The sequence below is a fragment of the Elephantulus edwardii genome, unplaced genomic scaffold, assembly GCF_000299155.1.
Source record: "Elephantulus edwardii isolate Elephantulus edwardi_28Jun2011 unplaced genomic scaffold, EleEdw1.0 scaffold00089, whole genome shotgun sequence".
NCBI classification, from domain to species: Eukaryota; Metazoa; Chordata; class Mammalia; order Macroscelidea; family Macroscelididae; genus Elephantulus; species Elephantulus edwardii.
This window is the reverse complement of record NW_006399839.1, coordinates 1,675,332-1,703,066: the sequence shown is the minus strand read 5'-3', so window position 1 is coordinate 1,703,066 and position 27,735 is coordinate 1,675,332. Positions and strand designations below refer to the sequence as shown.

The window sequence follows — 27,735 nt, the reverse complement described above, 5'->3', positions numbered from 1 at the left end:
CGGGGGAAAGAATCTGTGTCCTTTTGATACTTGGAAGTGGAATGAATGGACTTTTACACTGCTTTCCATGAACACTAAGAATGTTCACCAAGAAAGTTTTTCACAATAATAACATAGAAGAACAGTAAAGGCACTCCGTTTTGTCTATTCCTAAGAGGAGCCACTGCTCATAAACCAGCTACTGAGTCTATGGGACCGAAATGAGCGTGCCGTAGCTAACACACAGCACACTGTGGGCTGAGAGTGAACCATAAGGCCTCCTGCCCCACAGGTGTCTGTTAGAAGCTGAAAATTGTGGTCCGACATGTGGCCTTCTGCACATCCATCTAATTAATAGTAAGACCTCCTGGTGCCATATGTAATATTTAGATTAATTGCAGGATAGTATTGGCAAATGGAGTTACCAAAAGTAGAATCCCCTTACAGTCACTCATTACTGTGAAATTTCAAGTCCAGATAGGACTGCATTTGGAAAATTAGAAAACTGTGAAAATCTGATTCTAATTTACTTTTTAGGATCATCTATGGATCATAACCTCTGAGAACAAGTTCTCTAACAAACTTTCAATTCCAAAAAATGGAAAAGAATGTAACTGCAAATTAGATGTAAATGTAACCCTCAGCTCTTCTCTCTCCTTGAGCATCTGAAGTCCCATTTAGAGGTTGCAGCTTGTCGAGATTCCATTAGCCAAAGCCAGCCCTGTGCTTTCTTGTGAGCGCAGTCGAAGCTCCCTGCTCAGGTTTGCTGAAGCGTGGCCTGGGGACGAGCGGGAAGCGCTGTGGTGGTGTCGCGGTGCCCCTGCTGCTCACACACTTTGACGCCTGTCAATTTGGGTTTGTAAGAGAACCAGGATAGGCACTCTTCAGCCAGGGTAGGGTGGCTGGCCCAGCCTGGGCCTGTCCACGTGTCTGGAGAGGGCCCATCTTTACTGCTCTTCTTCTCTTCTATCACAGTAACGTGCCTAGTGTCGGGAGCCTCGCAGACCCAGACTATCTGAACACGCCACAGATGAACACGCCTGTGACACTCAACAGCGCTGCCCCAGCCAGCAACAGTGGGGCCGGCGTCTTGCCATCTCCAGCCACCCCTCGCTTCTCTGTCCCCACACCTCGAACCCCCAGGACCCCAAGAACTCCCAGAGGTGGGGGCACTGCCAGTGGGCAGGGGTCTGTGAAATATGACAGCACCGACCAGGGGTCACCAGCCTCTACCCCCTCCACCACACGGCCCCTCAACTCTGTGGAGCCTGCCACCATGCAGCCAGTGCCCGAGGCCCACAGCCTCTACGTCACCTTGATCCTCTCCGACTCAGTGATGAATATCTTTAAAGACAGGAACTTTGACAGCTGTTGCATCTGCGCCTGCAACATGAACATCAAAGGTGCAGATGTCGGGCTGTACATCCCTGACTCCTCCAACGAGGACCAGTACCGCTGCACCTGCGGCTTTAGCGCCATTGTGAACCGCAAGCTTGGCTACAACTCGGGACTCTTCCTTGAAGACGAGTTGGATATTTTTGGGAAGAACTCCGACATCGGCCAGGCTGCAGAGAGGCGGTTAATGCTGTGTCAGACCACCTTCCTGCCTCAGCTGGAGGGAGCCCGCAAATCCCAGGAGCCTCCTGTTAGCCTTCTCCTCCTCCTGCAGAATCAACACACACAGCCTTTCGCCTCCCTGACTTTCCTGGACTACATTGCCTCCAACAGCCGCCAGACTCTGCCGTGTGTGAGCTGGAGTTATGACCGGGTGCAGGCCGACAACAATGATTACTGGACGGAGTGCTTCAACGCACTGGAGCAGGGCCGCCAGTATGTGGACAACCCCACAGGCGGCAAGGTGGATGAGGCCCTGGTCAGAAGCGCCACCGCACACTCGTGGCCTCACAGCAACGGTGGGTTCCCAGGGTGCATGTTGGCCTGCACATTATCTGGGTTTAAGGGCAGCTTACAGGTTTGTGTGGTTTGGTACCTCAGCCACATTTTCCACCTCACTCTTATTTTTTTTTTTTTAAAAAAAAAACAAAAACAAAAACAAAAACGTTAAGGTGAGAGCCCTCCTGATTTTAGCATCATTTCAGGCTGTGGGGAATGTGTGAACTTGAAACACTTGAGTGATTATTGGAAACTCCTCTTGTGTTAGTTTCTGGTAAGCACCTGTATGAGAATGCTGGGATTTTTGAGCATCAGAGTGCCTCAGGGTGAAGCCCTGCCGTCTGCACCCCTTTGCGTGTTGTAGCCCATTCCTTTAACACGGCCAGTTCCCAGAATATCTCGCCTGTGGAGCCTTCTTCCACCCCCAGAGTCTCCTTCCCTTGGCTCCCCAGTGCTCTGTGCCTCTCACAGCATCGATCACATTTCACCTAGAGCATGGCCATCACCAGCTCTTCGAGTGTTGGAAGCGCCAGGTGACAGGTGTTGGGCTCTGAGTGTCAGGCGATTTGTCCTTCGCTTATTCCTGCAGCATTCACAGCGTGATGTGTCCCAGGCTCACAAGGTGCCTAGTGCATAGGTCCCTGCCCTTGTGAACCTCATAACGGTGGTGAAAAATTGGCATCAGTCAGATAGACCAGAGAGTGCATCACTGCAGGTGATGAAAGTGTAGGGTAGAGGGACCTGCCTTGAGCTGGAGGTCAGGGAGGACTTCTTGGAAGAAGCAACTGCGTTTGCTCTGAAACCTCAGTGAGGAGTACAGGTGAACTGGGCAAAGAGTAGGGGACAAGGACTTGGCCCCCCCAGATGTGGCCTATGTGGTGGCTTACAGGCATGTGGCATTTGGGGCCTTCAAAGAAATGAAAGTTGATTAGGGGCCAAGAGGGGCCCAATGACAGAAATTTTGAGACATGCTAATGGCCGGGTCATTGGAAGGTTCAAAGAAGAGGTATTGGTGTCAGATTTGTTTACTTACAAGGGAAGAGACTTGCCTCTGATCATAACATTGAGTGCAGATTGGAGCATGGCAGGAATGGACTCGGGAGGTAGGTTCCTGCAGGACCTGGTATGGGGTTGGGCACTAGGGACAAGGATGTTAAGGACGCATGGGTTTGTCACCAAAATGCCTGCATTAGCTCAGAGGTGGACCTTGGAGAAAGCCCATTCTGAGGAGAATTTCTAAATTGAGTTTTAGTGGCTTAGGAAATATGTGGGGTTTCTAGGTCCTCTGAGAGACCAAGTAGACAGTGGGGGAACCTGTGTGGGCCTGACGCTTACGGGGGGTGGGGAGTTGACATGTAGAAGGATGGAAGCTGGGCTTGGACAGGACCACTGAAGAGGAACATGGGAATGAGAAGTGGACATAGGACAGAGCCTGCCTGTGTGCGGTCTGGCATGTGGAGGCCACGGAGAGGGGCCTGGGCGCGCCTCTACAGGAACCAGAGAAGCCCCAGCCAGAGAGGAGGGAGTCTTGGAAGTCACTAGAATGTTGCAAGAAAAGAGAAAGAGGTCAGCAGGCATGAGAGGGCAGCTGAGGCCTTCGGAGTGCCGTTGGGCTGTAGTGGGTCTGTTCCTATAGAGCGGTGGGCGCAGATGCCAGAGTAGGACCCATAATCCTTCTTGGGCGTGTAGGGAAGTTTATGTAAGCTGCTTAAATAATGCCGGTGTATGTTCAGTGGACAGAAGCCAGGCAAGGAAGGGCACGCATACACAGGGCAGGCAGGGGCCCTTCAGGAAGCGAGGAGTGCCTCCACCTTTATGACTGTGTAAAGTCACACCCAGTGCTTTCCTCTTAGCACGCCTTTCCTTCATGTTTCCTGAGTAAGTTCATGAGTTGAAGAAAAGGCAGTCTTTTCCCTAATGCCACATGGAAGATGAGCTGAGGGGCTTTTTTGACACGCTGATGATCTTCAGGCAGGAGAGTAATGTGTGGCTGGATCAGAAGTGTCATCTGTAGATGTGCAGCAAGTTAACTGCAGTGTCATCAGCCCCTTGTTCTGAGGTGCTGGCATTCCAAGGGGCACGAGGGCAGTGGGAGGAGGCCTGAATGCCCTGCTGTGCATGGGAATAGCGTTCCCAAGGGCTGGGCCTGCTTTTGGCCTGTGTGGGGACACAGCACCCACTCAGCTCCACAAACTGAGGAGAAACTAGAAATTAACTTAATACAGGAAATTCAGATCTGCCTATGAAACATCCTGGAACAATTTGTTCCAAAGTTAATACAATAGAAACACCCAAAACCTCTGTGGGCCACTAGTTTGCAACTTTTGGTTTGTTAAGTTAGAGACAGATCTGTCAGTGATGTAGGGATCCTGAGGGCTCTTCCTGGTGTAGTTGATAGACGAGTCTCTGATTTCTATGCAGGGCTCTTTGCTAACCAGCTGGAAGGAAAGGAAGGGCAGGGACCGATTTCCAGGACCCGGCCCTGCAGGTTCATGGTCAGCCAGCTCAGGTTGTTCTGAGTTCCCCTTGAGAAGTACATACATGGACCCGCAACCATGCACATTTGCTCCAAGCCAGGGGCCTGCTGCGAGAGGGCCCTGAGGACTGTCCAGTGCAGGCCCGGGTGACTGCTATGGGAGGGCCCTGAGGACTGTCCAGTGCAGGCCCGGGTGACTGCTATGGGAGGGCCCTGAGGACTGTCCAGTTCAGGCCCGGGTGACTGCTGTGTGAGGACCCTGAGAACTGTCCAGTGCAGACCCGGGTGACTGCTATGGGAGGGCCCTGAGGACTGTCCCAGCCATGAGCCCGTCTTGCCTGTGCTGGGACAACTTGAGCCGACACTGGCCTCCCTGATTTACGTGCCTCTGATGGCCCTGGAACCTCTTTTTCTTTGTGTTTTATTTTGGAAGGATGTATTTTGTGTTGAATTTTTTCTTTACCTTTTAGAAACTTACATAAAAGTTTCCTCTGCCCCTCCATCCCTGCATTCACACAATCAAAATGTTACTTTTAAATGAAAGTAATATAATACTTAAGACAATTTAGCTGTCCTTTTTCCTTATGAAAACCCTGAGAAATGGGTTTATATGAGGCTAAAAAAAAACCCATTACTGACTTTCTCACCTTCAAATTCTGTTGTATGGAGCGATCCATTTTGTTTTGTTGGTGATAATTTATTTCTCTCATTAGATGTGTGTCATCCCCTGGGCTCTTCCCGAACTGTAACCATGGGGCCCACAGGTGGTGGGAGAGCGGGGTGTGGGCCGACCTGCGGGTACCTAGTCCTCCCTTCTGGTCTTATGGGTGGTGGAAGAGTCCTCTCTCCTTCGGGTCTGTGGGTGGTGGGACAGCTGGGTGCGGGCAGGCTTGCGGGTGCTGAGTCCTCTCTCCTTTCCTTTGCAGTTCTGGACAGCAGCATGCTCTCCTCCCAGGACGTGGTCCGCATGCTGCTGTCTCTGCAGCCCTTCCTCCAGGACGCCATCCAGAAGAAACGCACCGGCAGGACCTGGGAGAACATCCAGCATGTGCAGGGCCCGCTCACCTGGCAGCAGTTCCACAAGATGGCAGGCCGGGGGACCTACGGTAACGCTGCCCCCTTCCTCCTCCCGCCTCCACTCACTGTGGCACACATTCGCTCGCACCACCTCTGCTTCACTGACAGAGTGCTGCTGCTTTGTCCTTGTCTGTTCAGTTTTATGAGGAGCCTTGGCAGGGCAGTGCTTAAGCACTTGGTCACTAACAGGAAGGTTGGCTGTTCAAACCTTCCAGCAACTCCTTGGTAAAGACGTGGCAGTCTTTATCCATAAAGACGGTAGTTTTTGCTCTTAAAGTGCTGCTGTGAGATGGACTCACTTTGATGGCAGAAAGCTATTATGTTTTATAATCGTCTTGTTTTTCTAAAATCACTTACAGTGTCAGCTTTTTAAATTATCCTTGGCATAGTCAAGGTCGATGGGAAGAATCCTACCTATGAGCACACTTCTCAGAGTCTTCCCCCCCGCCCCCCCCGCATCCTCATTGCATCAGGGATGGACCTGTCCCCGGTGCTGTCCCCTGCTTCCTGGCCACACTCAGAGAATGAACCCAAACCAACTCAAGTGTAGCTGACTGGAATGCTGACTTGAACGTGTCTGTTTTCTGGTTGTACCATGTTGACTCCTTTAGTGACACTTGTGTACTAAGGTCCATTTAATTAGAATATTTGGAAAATATTTCTAAAAATATCATGGGCACCTGCACTGAGATGTCTGATGCCAGAACTAGACTCTGACACTGGGAGCTGCTCAGCCGTCAAGAGAGCAGGAACGAGAGACCCTGACGCCTGCTCTCACCTTCCTTGTTGTCTTTAGGATCTGAAGAGTCTCCTGAGCCGCTGCCCATCCCCACCCTGCTGGTCGGCTGTGAAAAGGAATTGCTCACCATCTCGCCCTTCTCCTTGCCATTCTGGGAGAGGCTCTTGTTGGACCCATATGGAGGCCACCGTGATGTTGCCTATATTGTGGTGTGTCCAGAAAATGAGGCCTTGCTCGAAGGAGCCAAAACTTTCTTCAGGGACTTGAGCGCTGTATACGAGGTGAGGAAGAGGGTGTGCAGGCCATGTGTATGGTGCGAGTCCTCTGCTTGTTTCTAGTTATACCATGTTTGAAAGGACAGCTATCTTCAAAGTAGATTCCAAGGAAAATTGCAAGCAGTTATCGGATGAAAAAGAATTAACTTGGCAAGTTTTTCCTGGAACGAAATTGGTTTCCCAACTTTCTCTAATCTGACCTTAGCACACATTCCTAAATTCCATTGGCTGCTCAGAGTTTTAAACTATTGTTCTCCAGGGGGAGGTGGCTGTTTAGAAGTTGTTGAACATTACAGAAAGGCAGCTTACACATTCTCTCTCTTTCCCTTCTTGCCTTTTTTTTGGCGGGAGGGGGGGGTGTGGTTTTCCCCCCTTTTATAAGGAAGAGTTCTTAAAACTATAAAAGAGGTTTAGCTTAAAAATATCTCAATCTAGAGATAATTTCCATCATTCATGTGTCTACTTGTACTATGCTGGTGCCTTACTGTGTTGCTGGAAATAAGCCATTGGTATTTTAAATACCAGCTGGGCTGTGGCATGGTGGACAAACTAGGAAGAAAGGCCTGGTCGTTTACTTCTGGGAGAAATAGATGACCAGTGAAAGCTTTAGGAATGGCAGTGCGGCTCTGTCTTATGCAGTGCTCGAGGATGAGCCCCTCAGACTGGAAGGTACTCGGAATGCCACGAGAGCAACCGCCTCAAAGTAGAGTCCTCCTTCGTGGCTTTGGGAACTTTGCTAAGGTGCCAAGACTCAAAATGAGAAGAAGCAGCTGCAAAAGTAACAGAACATGAAATGTATGAAGTATGAATCTAGAAAAAGTGATAAATGACAAATTTATAAATAACCTCAGGATAAATGCAGTGGGAAGCATGAAGATTGATACCCTAGCCAGTGGTGGTGGTCTAGTTGGAACCAATTCATAGCCGACCCTCCCACAGATTTTCAGAGGCAATAAATCACACAGGATGAGATTTTCCATCTTTTCCCACAGAAATGAGCTGGTGGATTCAAACCATGTGCTTGTGGGTTGGCAGTGCAGCTCTTTAGCACGAAGTCACCAGAGTTCCTTATCCTAAGGATTACAGAGAGCAAATGGACTAATATCAAATAGTCATGTTTATTGTTCTGAGAGTGACAAATGAAAGAGGCATTGCAGTCGTAATAACAAGTACAATACCGTAACGATAGGTTAATATCCATAAAAGCTAAAAGGAAAACCAGTGAATAGGACTGTTAATTAAAATTTATTCACTAAGTACAAGTGGTAGAGATTAAACTGAAAATTTTTACCAACTTCTGCAGTCTGAAATTGATTAAACATGCAATCAAGATGCATTGGTAATTACTAGTGATTGGAATGCTGACGCTAGAAACTGAGATTCGTGGTTGGAAATACAACCTTGGTGATAGAAATGATGCCAAGGATCACAGGCTAGAAATTTCCTTCATAAACGTACAAGCGACTTCCTTTTCCAACAATATAAATGAACCTATACATGCAGACCTCATTGGGAGGAAAACACAGGAATCACAATGACTACATGTGTGGAGAGTGGTGATGGAGGGACTCATTGTCATTAGCCAGGACAAGGTCAGTATCAGACTCTGGGATAGACTGTGAATTGCTTCTGTGCAAGTTCAAGTTGAAGCTGAAGAAAATGAAAAGTCCATGAGAGAATCAAAGTATGATCTTGAAATTTCCCACCTAAGTTTAGAATTTAAGGAACAGATTTAATGCTTTGGACTCTAATGACGGAAATCAGAGGGACTGTGGGATGCTAGCAAGAACACCATACATGAAGAAGGCAAAAAAAGTATTGAAAAGACTAAAATGTATGTCCAAGGACTTCATTGAATGTCGATTAACTAAAGCAAATAGAAGAAACTATGAAATCAAAGTGCTGAGATGACGTCAGAGGGCAGCTTGAGGAAAATAAGTATAATGCTGAATATGCAAAGACTTGGAGTTAGAAAGCCAAAAGAAAGAAAAAAAGTTTAGGCTTAAGTTGTACTACTTCAGTATTCTGTGGGTAAAATACTGAGCATCAAAAGGAAATGGAAGAAATACACAGAACCACTGTATCGAAAAGAATTGGTCAGCGTTCAGCCATGTCGGAATATTCTCAGTTAATGTACTGAATAATAAAGCCCAAGCTTCACGGAAGGCATTGGTGACCCTGGCAGAATACCAGTTGATCTTTTTCAACAAATGGATGCAGTACTTGCACTGCAAACTTGAGTATACCAGGAAATTGGGCCAATCCGCTGGAAAGAGCCATACTTTTTTGTGCCTATTCCAAATAAGAGTGTTCCAAGAAAATGTGAAAATTATCTGACAATATCATTACTATCACATACAACTAAATTGTTACTGAAGATAAGTTTAAAAGTTTTAGTAGCCTATCAACGAGGAGCTGCCAGAAATTCAAGCCAGATTCAAGAGTATGTGGAGCAAGGAATTTCATTGCAGCTATCTGGTGGATTGGTTGAAAAAAATTATCAGGCAACTAACTTTATTGATTGTTCAACAGAATTCAACTATGTGGATCAGCAAGCTATGGAGAATGTTGTGAAGAATGGGAATTCTAGAACACTTGACTGAGCTTGTAAAGACCTTGAACATTGAGCAAGAGGCAGGCCTTACAGCTCAGCGACAAGAAAATGAATCCTCACAGCCAGACCAGTAAACACCAGCATGCTGAACAGAGACATGGAGAGTGTTGTCAAGGGTTTCATTTAATGAGCATCATGGAAATAGCAGTCAGGGGTTCTTTAAGTGCTTACAACATTCACAAACATAGTATTAAAATTACAAAAATGTGTGCTAAGTCAGATGCTATGTTTACTTTCAAAAATATTCCTGAACCAGGCATTTGCTGTCTTTATGTGAGTAAACCGTCTGAATAGTAAACTCTCTGTTGCTCCAAATTCATGAAGAGCTACAAGTGTGTGATATAGTGCTTTTAATAGATAACTAAAGCAAACCCTTGGACACTGTAGCTTAACAAGTTCCTGGTGTATCCTAATAGTAAATTATAATTAATCTTAACAGAAAACTTGAAGTAATTTTGAAAGCCCAGGCATTCCCTTGAATCAGGCTGTCCACATAGGCTACAGAACATAAAAGGACAGTGGGTCTTTGTAGAAGATGCAGGTGATCTTTTTCTCTTGAGAATTTTGTAGGATTTGGGGCGCTTTCACTTCATCAGCTCTGTTTGTTGTTGTGTGCTAGAGGTTGAGTTGGAACCTACCCATAAGCGACCCTCCAGCAGGTTTTCTGAGGCAGTAAATCACATGCACGGTTGCCCGTCTTTCTTCTGTGGAGCAGCTGGTGATTCGAACCACATACTTTTGTATACGTAACGCAGTTCCTTACTGCTAAGCCACTTGCGCTCTCTTTATCACCTCTAGTAAGGGACAGTGGGACAGCTTTTCTAGCAGATGAGATGGTAGTTAAGCAGCTTCCTTTTTGTAGGTACATTATATTCATTCTCTGTTATGTACACCCATTTAGGGTTTTAGAGATTGATAACCGAATCACACCATCCTAAAAAAACTATTTATTTTAAAAAGATAGCCAAATGCTCCATGCTTCACCAGCCTTGTTACTAGGCTCTCCAAATGTCTGCATCAGCGGAGCAGATGGCCCATACAAATTTAATGTGATCTTATGGGGAGACATTCAGAGGAGGGATGACTTAGGTGCTTGTAGTGGACATATGTCTGTCAGCCTTGATTGGCCTAAATCTGGTTACTTCTTTATGCTCAGCAGTCACCCAGCATGCTGGAGGCATAGGTTTGAGTGAAGTCACGCCTAGTTTCTTTCCTTCCTCGCCCCCTACCCCCTTCTTTCTTTCTTTTTCTTTTTTAAGAGCTTGGTCCAGGTTTTAGAGAGATAGCATCTTCAGGGCCTGGTATGGCTGTCTGACAGGTCGGCTTACCGTGGTGGAGTTACCATCCACCCTGGGTGCTGGTCTTGCCTGATGGGTAAAGAAGGAGATGCATGCCTGTGTCCATGGTTAAGCCTCCCTCGCTGAGCATATGTGCTGCACGGAGGAGAGGTGCCAGGGCCTGATCATCTCTTCTGTCTCAGATGTGTAGGCTGGGGCAGCACAAGCCCATCTGCAAAGTGCTGCGTGACGGGATCATGCGTGTGGGGAAGAGTGTGGCACAGAAGCTGACGGACGAGCTCGTGAGCGAGTGGTTCAGCCAGCCCTGGGGCAGCGAGGAGAACGACAATCATTCCAGACTCAAACTGTATGCGCAAGTTTGCCGCCATCACCTAGGTAATGGAGCTCCCCAGCCAGTGCAGAGAGAGGCCGGCGAGAACTCCTGCTCTCCTGCCTGCCCGCGAGGGCGGGTGCATGTTAGGGCGCTGTGCTCTCCAGCAGTGCTGACATTCTGCAGCTGCGCTTCTTTGTTTTTTGAAGTTCAGTTTCTGTGTGCTGAGTAGTCACCATGTGAACATGATTCATTCTTGAAAAGCTGCTTAAAATTGTCTAGAGGCCAGCTCTAGATAACTTTAAATACTTAGCATATAATGTGATATTAACCTTAATTTTAACCTGAATTCCTACGAGAACTTTCTAAGTTCACAGAGCCACTCCCCAAGGAGCAGCCTGCATCATGGTGGCTGTGGTGATACATGGCCCCTCAGTGTTCGCTGAAAGCATATGGAATATTTCAGAAAGGAGAGGGTTGCGAATGATTCAGTCTTTTAAACAGAATTCTTTCCAGAATTTAGCATAAACAGTTCCATGTTCATTTCTGCACTTGCATAATAAATAGCTTACTTGTTGAGCTGTCTAGCGTTTTGAGTGATTGACATCATCCAGTCTTGCAGCCTGAAAGCGTTTTTTTAAGCTATCATTCCAAGAGTACGAACCTAACATCCTCTTTGCATGTCCTCTTTCAGCACCTTATTTAGCCACTCTGCAGCTTGATAGCAGCCTGTTGATACCACCTAAATACCAGGCCCCACCAGCAGCCGTACAGGGACAAGCTACACCAGGGAATGCTGGGCCTTTGGCTTCAAATTCAGGCTCAGCAGCACCCCCTGCTGGCAATGCATTCAATCCCACCTCCAACGGCAGTTCCTCAAACACGGCCGCAGGTTCGGCCCCTGGCTCCTCGGTGCCCCCGGTCTCTGCATCGTCCTCTGCTCCAGGCCTCAGCCAGATCAGCACTACCTCTTCTTCCGGATTCACCGGTAGTGTTGGAGTGCAGAACCCTGGCACGGGGGTCTCTGCAGATAGAAGCCAAGCAAACATCGGCTGCAGTGGAGACGCTGAGCCCGGGCAGAGCTCCTCTCAGTCCTCGCAGGATGGACAGGAAAGGTACGCACCTCATGGACAGATCCAGGCGTGTGTCTGTGGTCCTTGCCCTCCTGCCTGTGATGCATCAGTCTGTGAATCTATGGAAGAGATCAACTTTTCTTCCTTTTAAGAAATGGGAGTGTTTGGTGTGACGCATTACTGTAAGCATCCATGTAGTGTACAGCAGACAGGAGAAAGAAGGCGGAAGAGCCCCTCAGGAGGGGAGACTGTATGGTCTCCTCTACAGGCCCATACTAGGACCTGTCCTGGGTGCGGTAGGGTCCGTCCGGGGCGCGGTAGGGTCTGTCCGGGGTGCGGTAGGGTCCATCCTGGGTGCTGTAGCATCCGTCCTGGGTGCTGGCTGCGTCCTGGGTGCACCAGCTCAGTTTGCCTTCATTTAGGTAATCTGATACATGTTAGTGTTCCATTTAATATACAGTCACTGCCCGTGCTCTAGGATTGATTTCTTTTTAGGATTTTTGAATTTTGTGCCTCTCATATGCACCTCTCTCTGCAGTGTTACTGAAAGGGAGAGAATAGGAATCCCCACAGAGCCCGACTCTGCCGACAGCCAAGCCTACCCGCCCGCCGTGGTCATCTATATGGTGGACCCGTTCACATACACGGCCGAAGAGGACTCCACTTCTGGCAACTTCTGGTTGCTGAGCTTGATGCGCTGCTACACAGAGATGCTGGATCATTTGCCCGAGCATATGAGGAACTCTTTCATTCTCCAGGTAACCCTTTATGTTCCTTCTTTATTTTGGTGGTTGTTTTAATATAAATAAAGCATTGTGATTAACATTTTTAGAAGTCAGGGGAAGCACAGAATTCTGCCTTCCAGATCGTACTGTCATCCTTAGATGGTTTCTGCTGGCTTTGCGTTCATTTAAAATCACAGTGTAAATCTTGGTATAATCAGCAGTCTCTTCTAACAGCATTCATGAACACTTCTCCATGTTCCTGTAAACCCTCAGTGCTCGAACATCAGCATTCCCCCATATAGAGCTCTTCCTACAGTTACTTACTTTGCTTCTATCTTGTCACTATTGTAAATAAAGTTACAGTATCAGTCCTTTGAAGCTTTTACATTTCAGTTCTTCAGTGAATTCTTCTCTGTAGATACTGATAACTGCCACTCGACTGCTTTCTAGAAAGCGGCTCTGCTCATTGCCGTTCTCCTCACCAGCGAGTGGGCATCCGCTTTCACTGCACCTTTGCCAGTTTTCTGGTGTCATAATTTCAAAAAGTATTTCACGATTTCACAGGTGAAAGATATTTGTAGTGCTTGCTTCATTTATTGTCACCTTAATGAAACTATCTTTTAGAATGAGAAGATTGAAATTACAGGTGTCCTAGACATTCAGGTAGTAACCCCAGAGATGGCCCGCACAGTATAAACTCATTATGAAAATGAGAACTGCACTCCAGTACAAGTTGTTCACAATCGAGGTCATAGAAACATGAGACTGCTAACTCTTTGCTCAGATGAGAACAGGACAATTTCTAAATGACAGTGTAGCTCAGGCCAGGGAGGTGTTCAGGTGAACTGTATTGTGCTTGGCGGGCACTTAAGTTTAAGTAAAGATCTGTGCCACCTCACTGCTCATTTTCTTTTCATTGCACCAGAACAGTTGCTAGTGGTGTTTGTGTTGCAGATTGTGCCTTGCCAGTACATGCTGCAGACAATGAAGGATGAACAAGTCTTCTACATTCAGTACTTGAAGTCCATGGCGTTTTCCGTGTACTGCCAGTGCAGGCGGCCTCTGCCCACACAGATCCACATCAAGTCCCTCACGGGGTTTGGGCCTGCAGCCAGCATCGAGATGACCCTCAAAAACCCAGAGGTGGGTAACCGGCAGGGCCCACAAAATGGGCCAAGAGCCCATGAGCGGGGCTTTTCCAGTTGAATCCTGAGGTAGGTCGGTTGGTGTTCGGCCGCAGAGTTGGCAGGCGTCCTCAAGTCTTAACGTGTGCTGCTCTTATGTGTCGGCCAGTCGGAACTGACTCGTAGCTGACTGTCTAGTCACCTGGATTTACAGAGGCTGTAAATTGCACAGAAAATTGCCTTTTCTCCTGCAGAGCAGCTAGTGGATTCTAATTGCCTGCCTGAATTTAGATTGACAGGGCAACTGATTACCCACCAGGCCACTGGAGCTCCCGTAAATTAACACAGAAATGATTTTCTCAACTTTGAAATTCTTTTTTAAATGAGACAAGCATATTTTTCTGCCAGCAGTGTACATACCATTTTTAATTACTAGTATTTTACTTGCTCTAATTTACTTTGTTGGTTTTTCAAACAAATCTGTCTTATTAGGAGCCCTAATAGTGCATAGTGGAGTAAGTGGTAGAGCGCTAACTGAAAAGGTGGGTGGTTTGATCCACTAGCCTCTCGTCTGCTTCCATGAAGATTCCCTCCTTGGGAACTGTTTGCAGCGTCACTGAGCTGAAACCCCTGGGCTTGGTTTGAGCTCCGTGCTATGTCCTGACTCACTGCCTCCCTGCCCTCCGGCTGCTCAGCCCTCTGCCTCTGTGCTCCTGGCACCATCAGCAGGCTCCATCACTTTCTGTGCAGCCCCCACGGGGACTCCTCCATCTGCATGTGTCTGCCTAGAAATTAGAGCTCGCTCTTGTGCTTTCTCCTTGTCTGTTTACATGTAAACTCGCTTCCCATAGATCCATACCTCTAGGGGAATTTTGAAATGCCAAAGTAAAATACAATTCTTAATAAAAGCAAATGTACACTTTCTTTTATTGATCATCTTTATTGAGAGCATGCATGCAAGCCAATGTTCAGAAATTTCGGAGCCCTCACAACACTGTTCCAATAATTTTATTACTTCGTTGAGTGGAAAACTATCCATTAATGAAAGCTGGCAAATAGCTGTCTATGAGCGAAGCCTCATGGTGGTTTGAGTTGGTAAAGGAAGCTTTTCTGGGGCCTCTGCAGTGGTTACCCGGTGAGGGAGGAAAGCTCGGCTGGGGGGTGCAGTGGTTAGTAGTGCCTTCGCAGGGACACGGTGCAGGTCATTGTGGTCCCAGGAGAGAAGCTTTGAGGAGCTCTGACCTACATGCACTCTGAGGATTAGAGAAAATTCTATCTCGTCAGTTTGAGGTTAGTTTTGCCCTTCGAGTTTAAATTTTCTCCTTTTGTGAGCAGTTTGTTTTCTCTACTAGCCTTCTCCCGAATGTAGAAAATACATTTGTCTCTGCCTATTTTCCTTATCTTGTGTCCAGAAACCCCGAATCACTGCCTTGCTTTGCAAACTTGGAGCCCTGTGGTTATCAGCGTCCTGGGGTTAGAGCGCGTTCAGACCCAGTCAGTCCTTGATGTTTGGGTGGGAAAAGTTTCCTATGATAACTGATAATATGAAGCAGAGATTAAAGATTAAAGGCTAATGGCCTGCTCCCGGGATGTCCCAGAGTACGAGGGTATAACAGAAATGATAAGAACCTGCCAAAGCATCATCAGAAAATCATAAGTTAGGTGAGGCTTATATTCAAATAAATGGCAGAGACTTGAAGGAATAGACACGTACACCCCACCTTACCCTCCCTCATTCCCTTTGGAAAAAGGGTATAAGTTTATTTTATGAGAAACAGAAGAGCCACATGTTGGAAATATGTGTGTCAAGGAGGGGGTCGGGTGGGATGTTTTTCTCTCACCTGCCCCAGAGCACACTGCGCTTGTTAACACAGCCCAGTGCTGTCATGGGTGCTGACGGGATAGTAAGGAACACAGCCTGTCAGCTTCCAGGGAATCTTCATTCTCCAGGGTGGTGCAGACTATTACATGACAAACAGTGTGTCTTCACTTGATGAGTCAAGCTTTAGAAGCAGCCCTACTGCTTGCATCACTTTTGCTTTTCATAGAATATGTAGCATCTGAAAAATAGTTTGGGAAGTAATGATTGATTGCTGGCTCTCTACTGGGTCTAAGGGAGTCAGCTTTGCAGCGTGTTTAACGCCAGCCGAGAGTGCTCCAGGGATAACATTCCATTCCCTGGCAGCCTGTTCAGGTGTGCAGGGCAGGTGTGCAGTGTGCCCACAGGTCTGTGCTGCCATCACCATTATCTCATTTTAGAGCAGTGGCCCAGAAGGGTACCCCATTCCAGCAGCAGCCACTCTTCTTGTCCCTACCCCGCCTCCAGGCCCTGGCAGCTCTCATCTACTTGTCTGCATTGGCCAGCGCTGACCACTTCCTGTGAACAGTCATGCGGGGAAGCCTGTTCTTCAGGGTCCAGCTGCTTTCACGTAGCACCTGGGTTTAGGGTTCTCTCATGCAGCAGGCATCAGCACCCCATTTGGTTTCATGACTCATACACCAGGCACGATGTGCACTAACCCTTCCTGTTCAGCATGATTGGGCATCTGGATGTCCCCACTGGTTGGCCCGTAGGAATAATGCGCCTGTGAGTGTTGGTGCACTAGTGTCTGTGCGGCTCTAAGTTTTCAGTTCTTTTATCCTAAGAGCGGGCATGCTGGTTTGTGTGGAAGGTCAGCTGATTAACAGCTCTGGGACTTTTAGCAAGTCTTTTAAGTCTCCGAACCAGGGCTCTGTGCCTCTAAACTGGAAAGATTAGATCACGTTAGACACAAGGTCGCCTGTAGTATTGTTAGGTGACACCTGTTTCAGCTGAGACAGAGCCTGTTAGAATACAGCAAAGTCCTTCCTAATCCTGGCCATAATTTGGTGACTTCTGTGCTCTATGCTGGGTCGCCAGGTATGACTGTGGCCTAGAACAGCCTGAAGCCAAGATTTGTACAGTGAGCAGACTAGGAAAAATATGCAAGAAACCCACAAAGTCAAACACATTTACTATCTGGCCCTTTACAGAAAGGGTGCTGACCCCACTCCGTGCTTTAGTAAAAGTTTAAATATGTTTGGGAGCGAGGAAAAAACTGACAATTAAATCTGTTCCAGTCTGTTTAAAATGGGTCTTAGCTAAGTCATAACCAGTATTCTGATTTTTTTAAATCGTGTGTGTGTGTGTCTGTCTCCGTCCTTAGAAACCAAAGCAAACTGTCATAGAGCCCATCCTGACTCCTCACGACCCTGTCACTTTCCAGACCGTCTCCAAGGCAGGAGACCACGTGGCTTTCTCAACAAGCGTTGAACTGGTAGATTCAAACTGTTGGCCTTTGGTCAGCATTCTGACACAGCTAGGACTCTGCGTGTGTAAGTGCGCGTGTACATATATGGGTGTGTGTAAATGCACATGTATGTATGCATACTGAAAAGAAGAGCATGGTGAGTTTTCAGTAAGTAATATTACCACATAGACAGCATCAGAAATCAAAGCAGTCTATGCCCCTTAGTCACGTTAGCAGTCCCGCCCTCACTTCTCCCACGGCTGTGCTGTTCCTGAACTTTCTGTAACCAGACCATGTTGTTTGCTCTGTCCTGTGTCCAGTGTCTGGCTCTGAGCTTTGAAATGCCTCCATCTTCTGGCTTGTAGTCCATCTGTTGGCCGCGTACTATTCTCTCTGTACCAGGATATACCCTCCACGTGACAGTAGTAAAGTCAGTATTGGCGTCACGTCTAGTGGGGAGCCCCTGTCGTACCGTGGCATCCCTTCTCGGCCTGGCCCTGTTAGCAGAGGCCCTGCATAGCTCAGCTTTGGCACTGTTGCCAAGCACTTTTCTAGCGGGGTCGTGCCAGGCACACTTCCTTAGCATGTGTGCATGTGCCAGGGGCGCCTTGTTCTCTGCAGGACTCTGTGTTTCCCGCTTTTCTAAACTTAGCACTCTGGATGCCTAGTCCCATCTCATTGCGGCTTTCATTACGTTTTCCCAGTGACCAATGAAAGAGGGAGTCAATGAGTCAGCCTAGTGGTAAGGAAAGAGCTGTGTTGTCATGCACAACAATGCAGTGTGGCTCATTTACGTTCTAAAATCAGGAAGGAAGTAATTAAGTTCATAAGGTTCTCTGGCTTCTGTCATTTAAACAGTGGTGACATTCTTGCTTTTATTCCACAGATACAGGATTGATTGATTGAGTGTATGTGTCCACATACATACACAGGTTGTTATGTGCTCTTGAGTCAGAACCAACTCATAGTTGACCCTCCAGTATATTTTCAGAGAACTGCCTGAACTAAACTGGCCAGTTTCAGGGAACTGTCCATCTTTCTGCCTCAGAGCAGCTGGTGGATTCGCACAACCCTGCACCTGTGGGTCAACAGCGCATGCACACATACAAATAAACTGGAGGTTGAGGGGAGGGAGAAGCAGTCTGTACTGGCTGTCTGGTTGATGACTTTGTGTTGACACTGATTTTTCACTTTGTTTTCAGCGGCCCAGCCCCATCCAGCTTTACTCCCCTCCTTTTATACTGGCCCCAATCAAAGACAAGCAGACAGAGCTGGGCGAGACGTTAAGCGAGCCGAACCAGAAATACAACGTGCTCTTTGTGGGCTACTGTCTGTCCCATGACCAGCGCTGGCTTCTAGCTTCCTGCACTGACCTGCACGGGGAGCTGCTGGAGACCTGCATTGTGAATATCGCTCTGCCTAACAGGTGCGGAGCTTCCCCCAGGTGGGAGCAGTGGGGCCAGTGCTGTGGGTCAGCAGGAGCTGTTTTTTCAGGTACTAACATGGGCCCCTCTGGGGTTCCCTGCTCGATTTCTTTCTCCTGTAGATCTCGGAGGAGCAAAGTGTCAGCACGGAAAATTGGACTACAGAAGCTCTGGGAGTGGTGCATTGGGATTGTTCAAATGACGTCTCTGCCCTGGAGAGTTGTGATCGGCCGGCTTGGGCGGCTGGGCCACGGGGAGCTTAAAGGTGAGAGACTTGGGGAGCAGGTGGTGCAGAAGGGGAGGCTGCGCTGATCCGGCCAGGAAACACAGGCAGGGGAGTCAAGGCCATGATGTTCTGATGCTTCTCTGTGGGTGCCGCTGACTGGTTCTTTCCGGTTTTAACCCCCTCCCCAGGATTTGCCTTTCCACCTCAGGCTGATGCAGGTCCAGTATCCACAGTCTCCTGTCCCACAGTCCACGTTTTATCAAGGTTCCCACCCTTAGTGATTTCCAGCCTTTTCTTCTCTAACAAAAGAAAGAAGTGGAGGTTTTTTCCTGTTTACTCAAATAGTCTTAAATGTTGAACCCCAACATAAAAAGTGTTTTATAACATAAAATCCTCCATAAGATGACGTTTCTAACGTTTTATATATTCAGTCAGTAGGAACAGGTTTAAGCACAGAAACTTTGACTCAGACATAGGTGCTGGTTACAGACAGACCTGAATTTCTTCCCTGTGTTTTGGTTTCTGGGAGTTGGTAGGGTTGGGATTGGCCGGGCGGCACCTGCAGATAGATTTCCCACCTGCCACCGCTTGATGTGCAGTGTGAACGCTTGAGCGGGAGGGGTCTTTCTTGCTGGGTTGAATTCCCAGTGGTCTCTCTCACCTTTTTATAGTCCTTATCATAGCAGACAGGCCGCTGGGACAGCTGTGGGCCGTCCTGGAATCCCACCAGCTCACTGTCCTCATGGTGGGCTGTGGGGACTGTGTGCCACCAGCAGTGTCCACAAGCCCAGGGTACACATATAGTTGGCCATTTTCTGCAAGGCCGTACTGAAACAAGGCTGATGTCTGCCTGAGTGCACACGTCTGTGAGACCAGGTGATGGGTCACTGCTGCAGCCACTCAGCGCATCTGGGGCCTGTGTTCCAGCAGAACCATGTATAGAAACGGGGTGTCTCTGGGCCGCAGTTTATGCACCCCTCATGAGAAATTGCACACTTTATGAGAAATTCTTACTGGAGATTTTGGAACCTCGGACATGACTAAGGAGCCCAGGTGGTGCAGTGGGTTACATGGGGAGGCTACCTCCCACCTGCTCCTGGGAAAGCACGAGGTCGTGAGTCAACTGACGCAGAGCTTTGCAGCCCGGGAGCCCTCGGGTCAGCTCACTCCTGTCCTACTCGGTCATTGGGAGTCAGTTTGTTAGCAGTGGGTTTGGTTTGGGGGTTTTTTACTCACTTGTGTTTTTCTGTGAGATGGTTTATATAGATAAAAATTCAGTTATGCCACCTGAGTGACATGTTTTTAAGGGCTTGTTAAGAGTTTACAGTATTAAATACTGGATATTAAATACGTGTTTTCTTAGGTATCTGTCAGAACACATTCCCTCCCCTCCCCCCCCCATTTTCTTTAATAGTTGTGTAGACCAATGGAAACTCAGTTTTTGTCAGAACATCACACTGAAAAATGAACCTTGTGTCCGCAGCCTGGAGGTCGGACGTTTGGGGAGCGCTCATTTCATTTCTGTCACCGTTCCTCTCTTACTCCCAGTCTGTTTTTGAGTCAGTCTTCTTTCTGAAAGTCTCTGGGCAATTCCTAACCTTTGGGAGACCACCCTCCTGGGTGGGTGCATTCCTGCCTCTTAGGGGAGGCGTGGTTGGAGAGGAGAAAGTGTGCTGGGGAGTGGGGTATATTGGACCCTGGGTTCAAGTCCTGCCTGATCTTTATTTCCATGATATGTGTAATGAGATACTCTGCCTTTTCCCGCCTCATTTGGTTTGAAATGTGGTACTCACTTCTTGCAGGGTTTTTTGATGGTCTATAAACATGTCCTTCATATTTCTGGAGTGGCAGTCCACGGTGGGAAGGGTCCTGCCTGCTGCTCCCTGCCTCAGGAATCCCACAGAAATCAGAAGAGCTGGGCCCCGCGCTGGTGGCCCCTGTAGTACCCCCAGTGGGGCAGTCCCCTCCCCGTGACTGAGCACTTTCTAGAATGCGCACTGTGTTCTGCCTGCAAGGTAGAATCAGCTCGGAACAAACGTGAGGCCAGCCCCAAATGTGCCCCTGGGGCAGCGGGAGCAGGAGCCGACCTGAGGACAAGCTGATGGGGAGGAGTGACCAGTTGCACCACGTGGTCGGCAGAGGTGTGTTAGTGCCTGCTGGGCTCTGCCTGGTCCCTGCAGTCGAGTCACAGAGCAGGAGGCCTTGCCTGTTTTATTAACGAGGTGTACTGGCACTTCCAGCAGAGGGGGGCCCGACATGGGAGGTGCCACTGCCAGGTAAAATGCACCTCCGGGTGCATTTCTGAAGACCATGTGTGACCCTGATGTTTGGTTTCAGATTGGAGTATCCTGCTTGGAGAATGTTCACTGCAGACAATCAGCAAACAGCTCAAGGATGTGTGCCGGATGTGTGGCATCTCGGCCGCAGACTCTCCTTCGATCCTTAGTGCCTGCCTGGTTGCCATGGAGCCGCAGGGCTCCTTTGTTGTCATGCCAGGTAGGCCTCCTCGTGAGCACAGCATCACGTGGGTGTGCCCTGCGGGTGGGGGGAGGGGCATGCCATGGTTACACCCTATGTCTTTATTAATCTTCCAAAGAGAGTGATTTATGAATTTAGGACCCCTGTGGATCATAATTGGGAGACAGAAATGGGGAGTTCTGGGTATCTCTGAACTCAGCCACTGGAGGACTCCCTCTTGGTGTCTGAAGCTCAAGGATAGTTGGGGTGGTGGTGGGGCTGGAGGGTTAGTAGGGCTACAGCCTGAGCAGAGCCTGGCGTGTGCGTAGACAGTCAGAACCCTGTGGGCATGGAGTTTTCAAATTGATTTAAAAACCAGCAGCTCAGCAATTTTATGACTTTATAAACTAAGCTGTCAGTCTGGAGACTTAAGGTGTGCCTGATCCAGGCCATGGTCTTTGCAATTACTTGCTACACCTCGGAGAGCTGGACTATGACTAGAGATGATAGGAGAATTGCTACGTTTGAGCTGTGGTGTTGGAGAAGAGTATTGAATAGACCATGGACTGCTAGGAGAACAAACAAGTTCATCCTGGAGAGGGTGAAGCCAGGCTGCTCCTTGGAGGCAAGGATGCTGAAGCTTCGTCTGATATACTTTGGACATGCTGTAAGGAGGCACCAGCCCTTGGAGAGGGACATCACAGGAGAGGAAGACCCTCAAAGAGATGGATTGATTCAGTGACTGAGGTAACGGGGGTGGGTGTGTCAAGAGACAATTAAGATAGGTTCAGCCCCAATCACTGAGCCACCGCCAAGGACTCAGCTGTCTCCCCCTCGCTTCCGGACGCTCCGTCCCTCCTGCCTGCCTTCCGCAGGCCGTTTCTACCAAGGAAAAGGAATCCTATCGTATGTCTGCTATCCAGAACCTCCACTCTTCTGACCCCTTTGCTGATGCAAATAAGGGTGATGACCTGCTTCCTGCTGGGAATGAGGATTATATCCATTTACTAATTCAACAGAGAAATGGCAGGAAGACCCTTAGAACTGTCCAAGGGATCACTGCTGATTACGTTAAAAAGAAACTAGTGAAGGCGTTTAAGAAGTTTGCCTGCAATGGTACTGTAGTTGAGCATCCAGAATATGGAGAAGTAATTCAGCTACAAGGTGTCCAAAGCAAGAACATATGCCAGTTCCTTGTAGAGATTGGACTGGCTGAGGACAACCAGCTAAAGGCTCATGGGCTCACTGAAGCTTACGTGAGGATTTCCTTGCAATGAGTAGAAAATTTCCCTTCTGTCCCTTGTCACAAGTTTAAACCTTCATAGCTTGTATAATATAGCCATTTGGGGTCCACTTTTAACTTGGACTAGTGTGATACTTTCATGCAATAAACTGGAAAGAACCATAAAAAAAAGATTGGCTCAGGACAGAGCAGGGTTTAAGACTGTTGTACGTAGGGTCGCTGTGAGTCGCAGGTGACAGGACAGCACATAATAATAACCAGAACCACCACTCCTTTTACCATTCAGACATTTCATTGATTAGACGGGAGGCCGTTTCACACTCCCCTGCTAGAAGTCAGGTGCAACGGTGTGGACGTGAGGTCACTCATCAGCCCAGTGGGAGGTGGATGGCTTACACTGGTCACCACAGTCTTCAGTGTGCACCTCCCCCCCCCCCGCATTTGTTATCGTCCACTAGGGGGCAGCAGTCCTGCTGTGATGATGTGGGAGATGATGCGGGTCACGTGTATAGAGGTTTGGGCCTAGAATAAACAGTTCTTAATACCTAGTCTACAAGATACAGAGTTGTGTTCCCAAGGCCAGAAAGATTGACAGACTCCGACCAGGAGTGGGAGCGGTTCTGTAGGACGTGCTTTTATGCGGGAGTGTTCACATCCCGAGGACCTCATTCCTGGAGACAGTGCTTGTGTGAGAAGGAAAACAATGCTGGTGGACTTGATGCAGCTTGGTTGTTCCCGTTCGAGTGAGGCTTGGCTGTCATAGCTCCATGCACTGAGTCAGCTTCTGTGAAGATGTTTAAATAATTTGACTCAACATAGTATCTGCTACGCGATTGTCAGGTGCCATGACCCAAGGACCTCTTAAAACGTTCTTTCAGAGTATCTGCTGCTGGTAAGGGGGGGTTCATGAGTACCTTTTATCTCCTTAAGATGCTGTCACAATGGGCTCTGTCTTTGGCCGAAGCACCGCCCTGAACATGCAGTCGTCACAGCTCAACACGCCCCAGGACGCGTCCTGCACACACATCTTGGTGTTCCCGACGTCCTCCACCATCCAGGTGGCTCCGGCCAACTATCCCAATGAGGACGGGTTCAGCCCCAACAACGGTGAGTGGAGGCTGTGCGGGGGAGTGTAGTCACTGGCCACTTTGGGTGTCCTTCTGAATGAGGGGGTGCCGGACGGCGGGGCAAGTTTTGTGGTGTGAAAATTTGTGTGAACGTATGTCAGCAAGTCATTGGAAATCTCACTTCCTGTAACACCACTGGTTGATCGTCCTTAATGGACTTGGTGGGGCTTGAATATCTGTACACCATTTAAAAAATAATAATTAAAAAAAGGTTATTTATAAACTACATCATGAAACATTATGCAGTCACTTAATTACTTTTTAAAAATTTTTGATAACTACCATATTTTCATAATGGGGAGGGAGAAAGGATATAAGAATATATACACAGTATGTTCCCAACAAAACGATGTGTGCACGAGGGCAGATCTGTTGATGGCCCCAGGGAGACACTTCCTCCTCTTCCTGTTTTCTCTGTCCACTTTCTGTGCTGTGCACACATCACCGGCTCCGGGGGGGACAGGGGTTCTTAAGGCGAACCCTGTGCTCGTGCACACTCAGGATCTGCCTCTGTGTCGCTCTCCAGGAGGATGTGAGGGGTTCACTGGGACACAGAAATGTCTTGTTTCCTCGGACATTGCTAACTTCAATAATAATAAATTCCATTCCATTTTAGCGGTAGAATTGCCTCGTAAGGCTTTGGTGCCCCGGAGGCTGTCCAGAGTGGGGGTTGTACTGTGGTCTTTCTTGGTCCTCTTAACCCTGCCCTTAGGGCGCTGGGCACAGAATGCGGACCTCGCACCCAGTGAACTTGGTGAAGGTGTTCACGTGTGAGCTGCCAGCCTGGGAGGAGCTTTTTCATGCTGATGCTGGTGTTTTTCTCTCTTCCTCCAGATGATATGTTTGTTGACCTTCCGTTCCCAGATGACATGGACAATGATATTGGCATATTAATGACTGGGAACCTCCACTCACCTCCTAATTCCTCCCCAGTCCCCTCCCCGGGCTCTCCTGGAATTGGCGTGGGCTCTCATTTCCAGCACAGTCGGGTAAGGATGACCACAGCAGGCTCTCCTCACGAGGAGGTCCTTCCAGGGCCAGTCTCCCTTTGCTCTGTCCTCCTGGCTGCTTGGGGCTCAGGTCTTGGACAAGAGAAATAAGGGGTCAGTGATTATCTAGGCTTTCCCTTTTGAATTGAAGGTAGGCGTTGGAATGGCATGTTGTTTTACTGGTGGATACAGTTTGTCAGGGAAAGAAATTGTTCTCTCGTAGCTGCCCAAGTTTTGTGTGGTGGCCGGTTTCCTCCGTGAAAGGCAGTTTGAGGTGCTGGCGGTTTTGCAGTGACTTTTTACAGATGGTGGCTTTGAGTGGCCAGCCCTGCTCTGTCCACCCAGGAATGCACTGTGTGTCCGTACAGCCCGCTGCTGTCCTCCGCACAACCCGCATCCTCTCTGTGGCCGGCCTGGAGGATAGCAGGAGGCTGATTGCAGAGAAATGCCAGGTCAGTGCCAGAGCGGGGCAGGAGGGTCAGCGTCTACACCAGGCTCACCGGTAAGTGTTCCAGGGAACTTGGATCACAGTGGTTTGGCCCGTCTGTGCAAACATTGTTCCGATACTGCCCGAGTCATCCTCACTGCACCGGCCTCCTCTCTGCTCACACCCATTAGACACAAGCATGTACCGAGGGCTTCAGCTGCCGCCAGGTGGGACAAGGTTGAAAGCTCTGTCCAGCCACAGGGCTGCAGAGACGGTGACTGGCCGCGGGGGCTGTCCTCCTGTTCTTGCCCCATCCCTCCCCATCTCACTGCTGGTTGGTTTGCTGGAGACTGTTGGCACTTTCCAGGGGGTGGTTTTCATTGAGGATTAATGGGCCCTGGCGGCCTCTGCAGCTGTGAGCTCAACAAGCTGGCTTTGCCTTTCTCAGGAAGAGTCGTGCAGTCCAGTTTGTCCACTCACAATTGGAGTGTGGTAGAATGGAGGGAACAGAGGTGGCTGTTGACTGCTCTCAGAGGCTCAAGCCTCGAAGTCTTTTCATGGGTGTCTCTGTTTACGTGGTGTTCACAGTCAGGTGGCCGTGGGCAGTTTTCAGCACTCCCTTTTTCTGAACCTTTGGACGGTCTTTGATAGATGATTAAGATACTGCAATAGGATTCAAGGTTGGAGTAAAATGTAACAGTTCAGTACACAGCTTGGAGTAGTTGAGGATTATTGTTTTGATTTTCCAAACTGGTGACTTCCTGTTGCCCACATCATTAGTACATTTTCAGCTCTGAAGCTAGAAGGTGGAGAAATAGCCAGTGTGGACCCTCCAGTACAGCGTGGCTCTGACAGGGGCAAATGGTGCGTGCTAGGGGGCAGCCAGGAGTACCCGTCCACGTTTCCAAATGTGGAGGGACAATCACTTGTCAGAGCTCGCACGCTCCCATCTTCAGTTGGTTACCTGATAATGTTGAACAGATTTTACATTCTACCAGAAAATAAGCCCGAGTAAATCATTTGCTCCTGAGGTGCTGTCTGCTGTTCTGTGCCTTGTCCTTGGCGGCCACCTGGCTTTTCTGTACAAGAGCTGCCAGAAAGGGGATTAGATGCCACAGTGCACAGGGGGAGCTGCTAAAAGTGGATTTTGAGAGCTTTATTTGAAGTGATAAACGCTGACTGTGTGTTGGGGACTTTGTTTTTCAGAGCCAGGGCGAGCGACTCCTCTCCCGAGAGGCTCCCGAAGAGCTCAAGCAGCAGCCGTTGGCCCTCGGGTATTTCGTGTCGACTGCCAAAGCCGAGAACCTGCCCCAGTGGTTCTGGTCATCGTGTCCCCAGGCCCAGAATCAGTGCCCCCTCTTCCTCAAGGTGGGTGCGGTGCTCAGCTGAGGGGCCAGCAGGTGACCACAGGGTAGGCCTATGGCTCTCGAGAATGGCCCCTGTGTCTTCCTTAAAACCTTTTCATCCAAAGTAAGGGTTAAAAACAAAAGATCTTATATCCAGCTCAGGTGGATGAAACCCGTCTTACATGACATGAGCAAAGTCCTGGGCAGGCTGGGAAGTCATGTCCATCTCCTCCAGGAGAGACTGGCTGCGTACACTGTGGTCACCACACAGCAGAGCGTCCACTGCCCCTAGACAGAGAGAAGTGTTAGAGGCCGAGATGCACACACCTGGGGCTCCAGTTTGTAAAAAGCATTAACAAAAGGTGAAACCAAAAACTAATGAAATAGTTTTCTTTTCCCAATGACTTTAAGTTAGCATTAGGCTATCAAGCAAGTTACATAAGTCTGGGTTCTGTATTTTTTTAGTTATTTAGCGTCGAGGACTCTCCTTCATAGGGTCGCTGTGAGTTGCCTGCAACTCGATGGCACTTAACCACAACAACAGTTCTATTCATTTTTAGAGGGAAATTACAGGAATTTTCTAAGCTGTGGAGCATGCAAATTCTGACTGAATGTTGGGGATTGAGTGGTTGTGACACTTACCATGGGACAACCAGATGTAAGGATACAGTGCCTCCCACCTGCTCCTGCCCTAAGTGGGACGTGACCCTACAGAACTGCAGACAGGTATCTGAGCAGCTCCCACCAAGGCCGCCCTATCAGCCATGGTTGCAGACCAAATGTGAGAGGACGTTTTTTACAAGATCCAGGAACATATATTGGTTATTTGAGGACACTTAGGAGTCATCGTTAATTTTCATTGGTTTGGTAATCACATCATTGTTTTTGAAAGTCTTATTTGTTAAAGATTATCTGCTGAATTATTTTCTGGCAAAATGCTAATTTATCCAACTTTTGCTTTGTAATGATTTAGCAAACAGAAAGTCAGATGAATGATGATAATTGTTGGAGCTTAGTGATAGAGGTACATGGCATTACATTCTATATGATGTGCTGGACTGTCTCCATAGAAAAAGAAAGGAAAAACAATAGACGGGCGAGCCAGCCCTCGGCCACGCTGTCTGGACAGGAGGTCACACCTTTGCTCTCTTTCCAGGCTTCGCTGCATCACCACATTTCGGTAGCACAGACGGATGAACTTCTCCCTGCCAGGAATTCGCAGCGGGTTCCCCACCCTCTGGACTCCAAAACCACATCTGATGTTTTAAGGTAGAATCAGACATGCATCCCTGGGGAGCAGTCTGAGCATGTATTGCACCCAGGGGCCACCAGTCCCGTCCTCGCGAGGGCTCTGTGGGGTCCTAATCCTCCCTAACACAGTTTATATAAATAACGTTACCACAGGGTAAATGCTGCCAAGGGGAAGTATCTCCCAGAGGTGTGTTTCATCATTCACCTATTCACCTTAAACTTCAGCAGGCCCGGACATTCTTTATATAGGAGAAAAATAGATGTGCCTTTTATAATTATTAAGTGGTTAGGAAATGATAGGTAAGTGGGAACCTGAGTAACATTGTCCAGCAGAGATAGCAAGTGAGCCTCTTCAAACCCAACGGTCTTTTTTTTTTTTTCCTAATTAGACAT

General features: G+C 48.4%; 1 protein-coding gene across 1 annotated transcript in view; it reads left to right on the top strand.

The window, feature by feature from the left end:
* The window catches only part of MED13L (mediator complex subunit 13-like), a 295,915-nt gene that overhangs the window by 262,553 nt on the left and 5,627 nt on the right, over positions 1 to 27,735 (top strand). The window contains exons 16-29 of the mRNA XM_006890397.1: positions 955 to 1,892; positions 5,275 to 5,454; positions 6,222 to 6,445; positions 10,534 to 10,726; positions 11,356 to 11,776; positions 12,273 to 12,492; positions 13,414 to 13,602; positions 18,055 to 18,278; positions 18,399 to 18,541; positions 20,840 to 20,998; positions 23,133 to 23,309; positions 24,164 to 24,318; positions 25,952 to 26,113; positions 27,248 to 27,360. Coding sequence (XP_006890459.1) covers positions 955 to 1,892; positions 5,275 to 5,454; positions 6,222 to 6,445; positions 10,534 to 10,726; positions 11,356 to 11,776; positions 12,273 to 12,492; positions 13,414 to 13,602; positions 18,055 to 18,278; positions 18,399 to 18,541; positions 20,840 to 20,998; positions 23,133 to 23,309; positions 24,164 to 24,318; positions 25,952 to 26,113; positions 27,248 to 27,360 — 3,498 coding nt within the window. The remainder of the gene's footprint in view (positions 1 to 954; positions 1,893 to 5,274; positions 5,455 to 6,221; positions 6,446 to 10,533; positions 10,727 to 11,355; positions 11,777 to 12,272; positions 12,493 to 13,413; positions 13,603 to 18,054; positions 18,279 to 18,398; positions 18,542 to 20,839; positions 20,999 to 23,132; positions 23,310 to 24,163; positions 24,319 to 25,951; positions 26,114 to 27,247; positions 27,361 to 27,735) is intronic.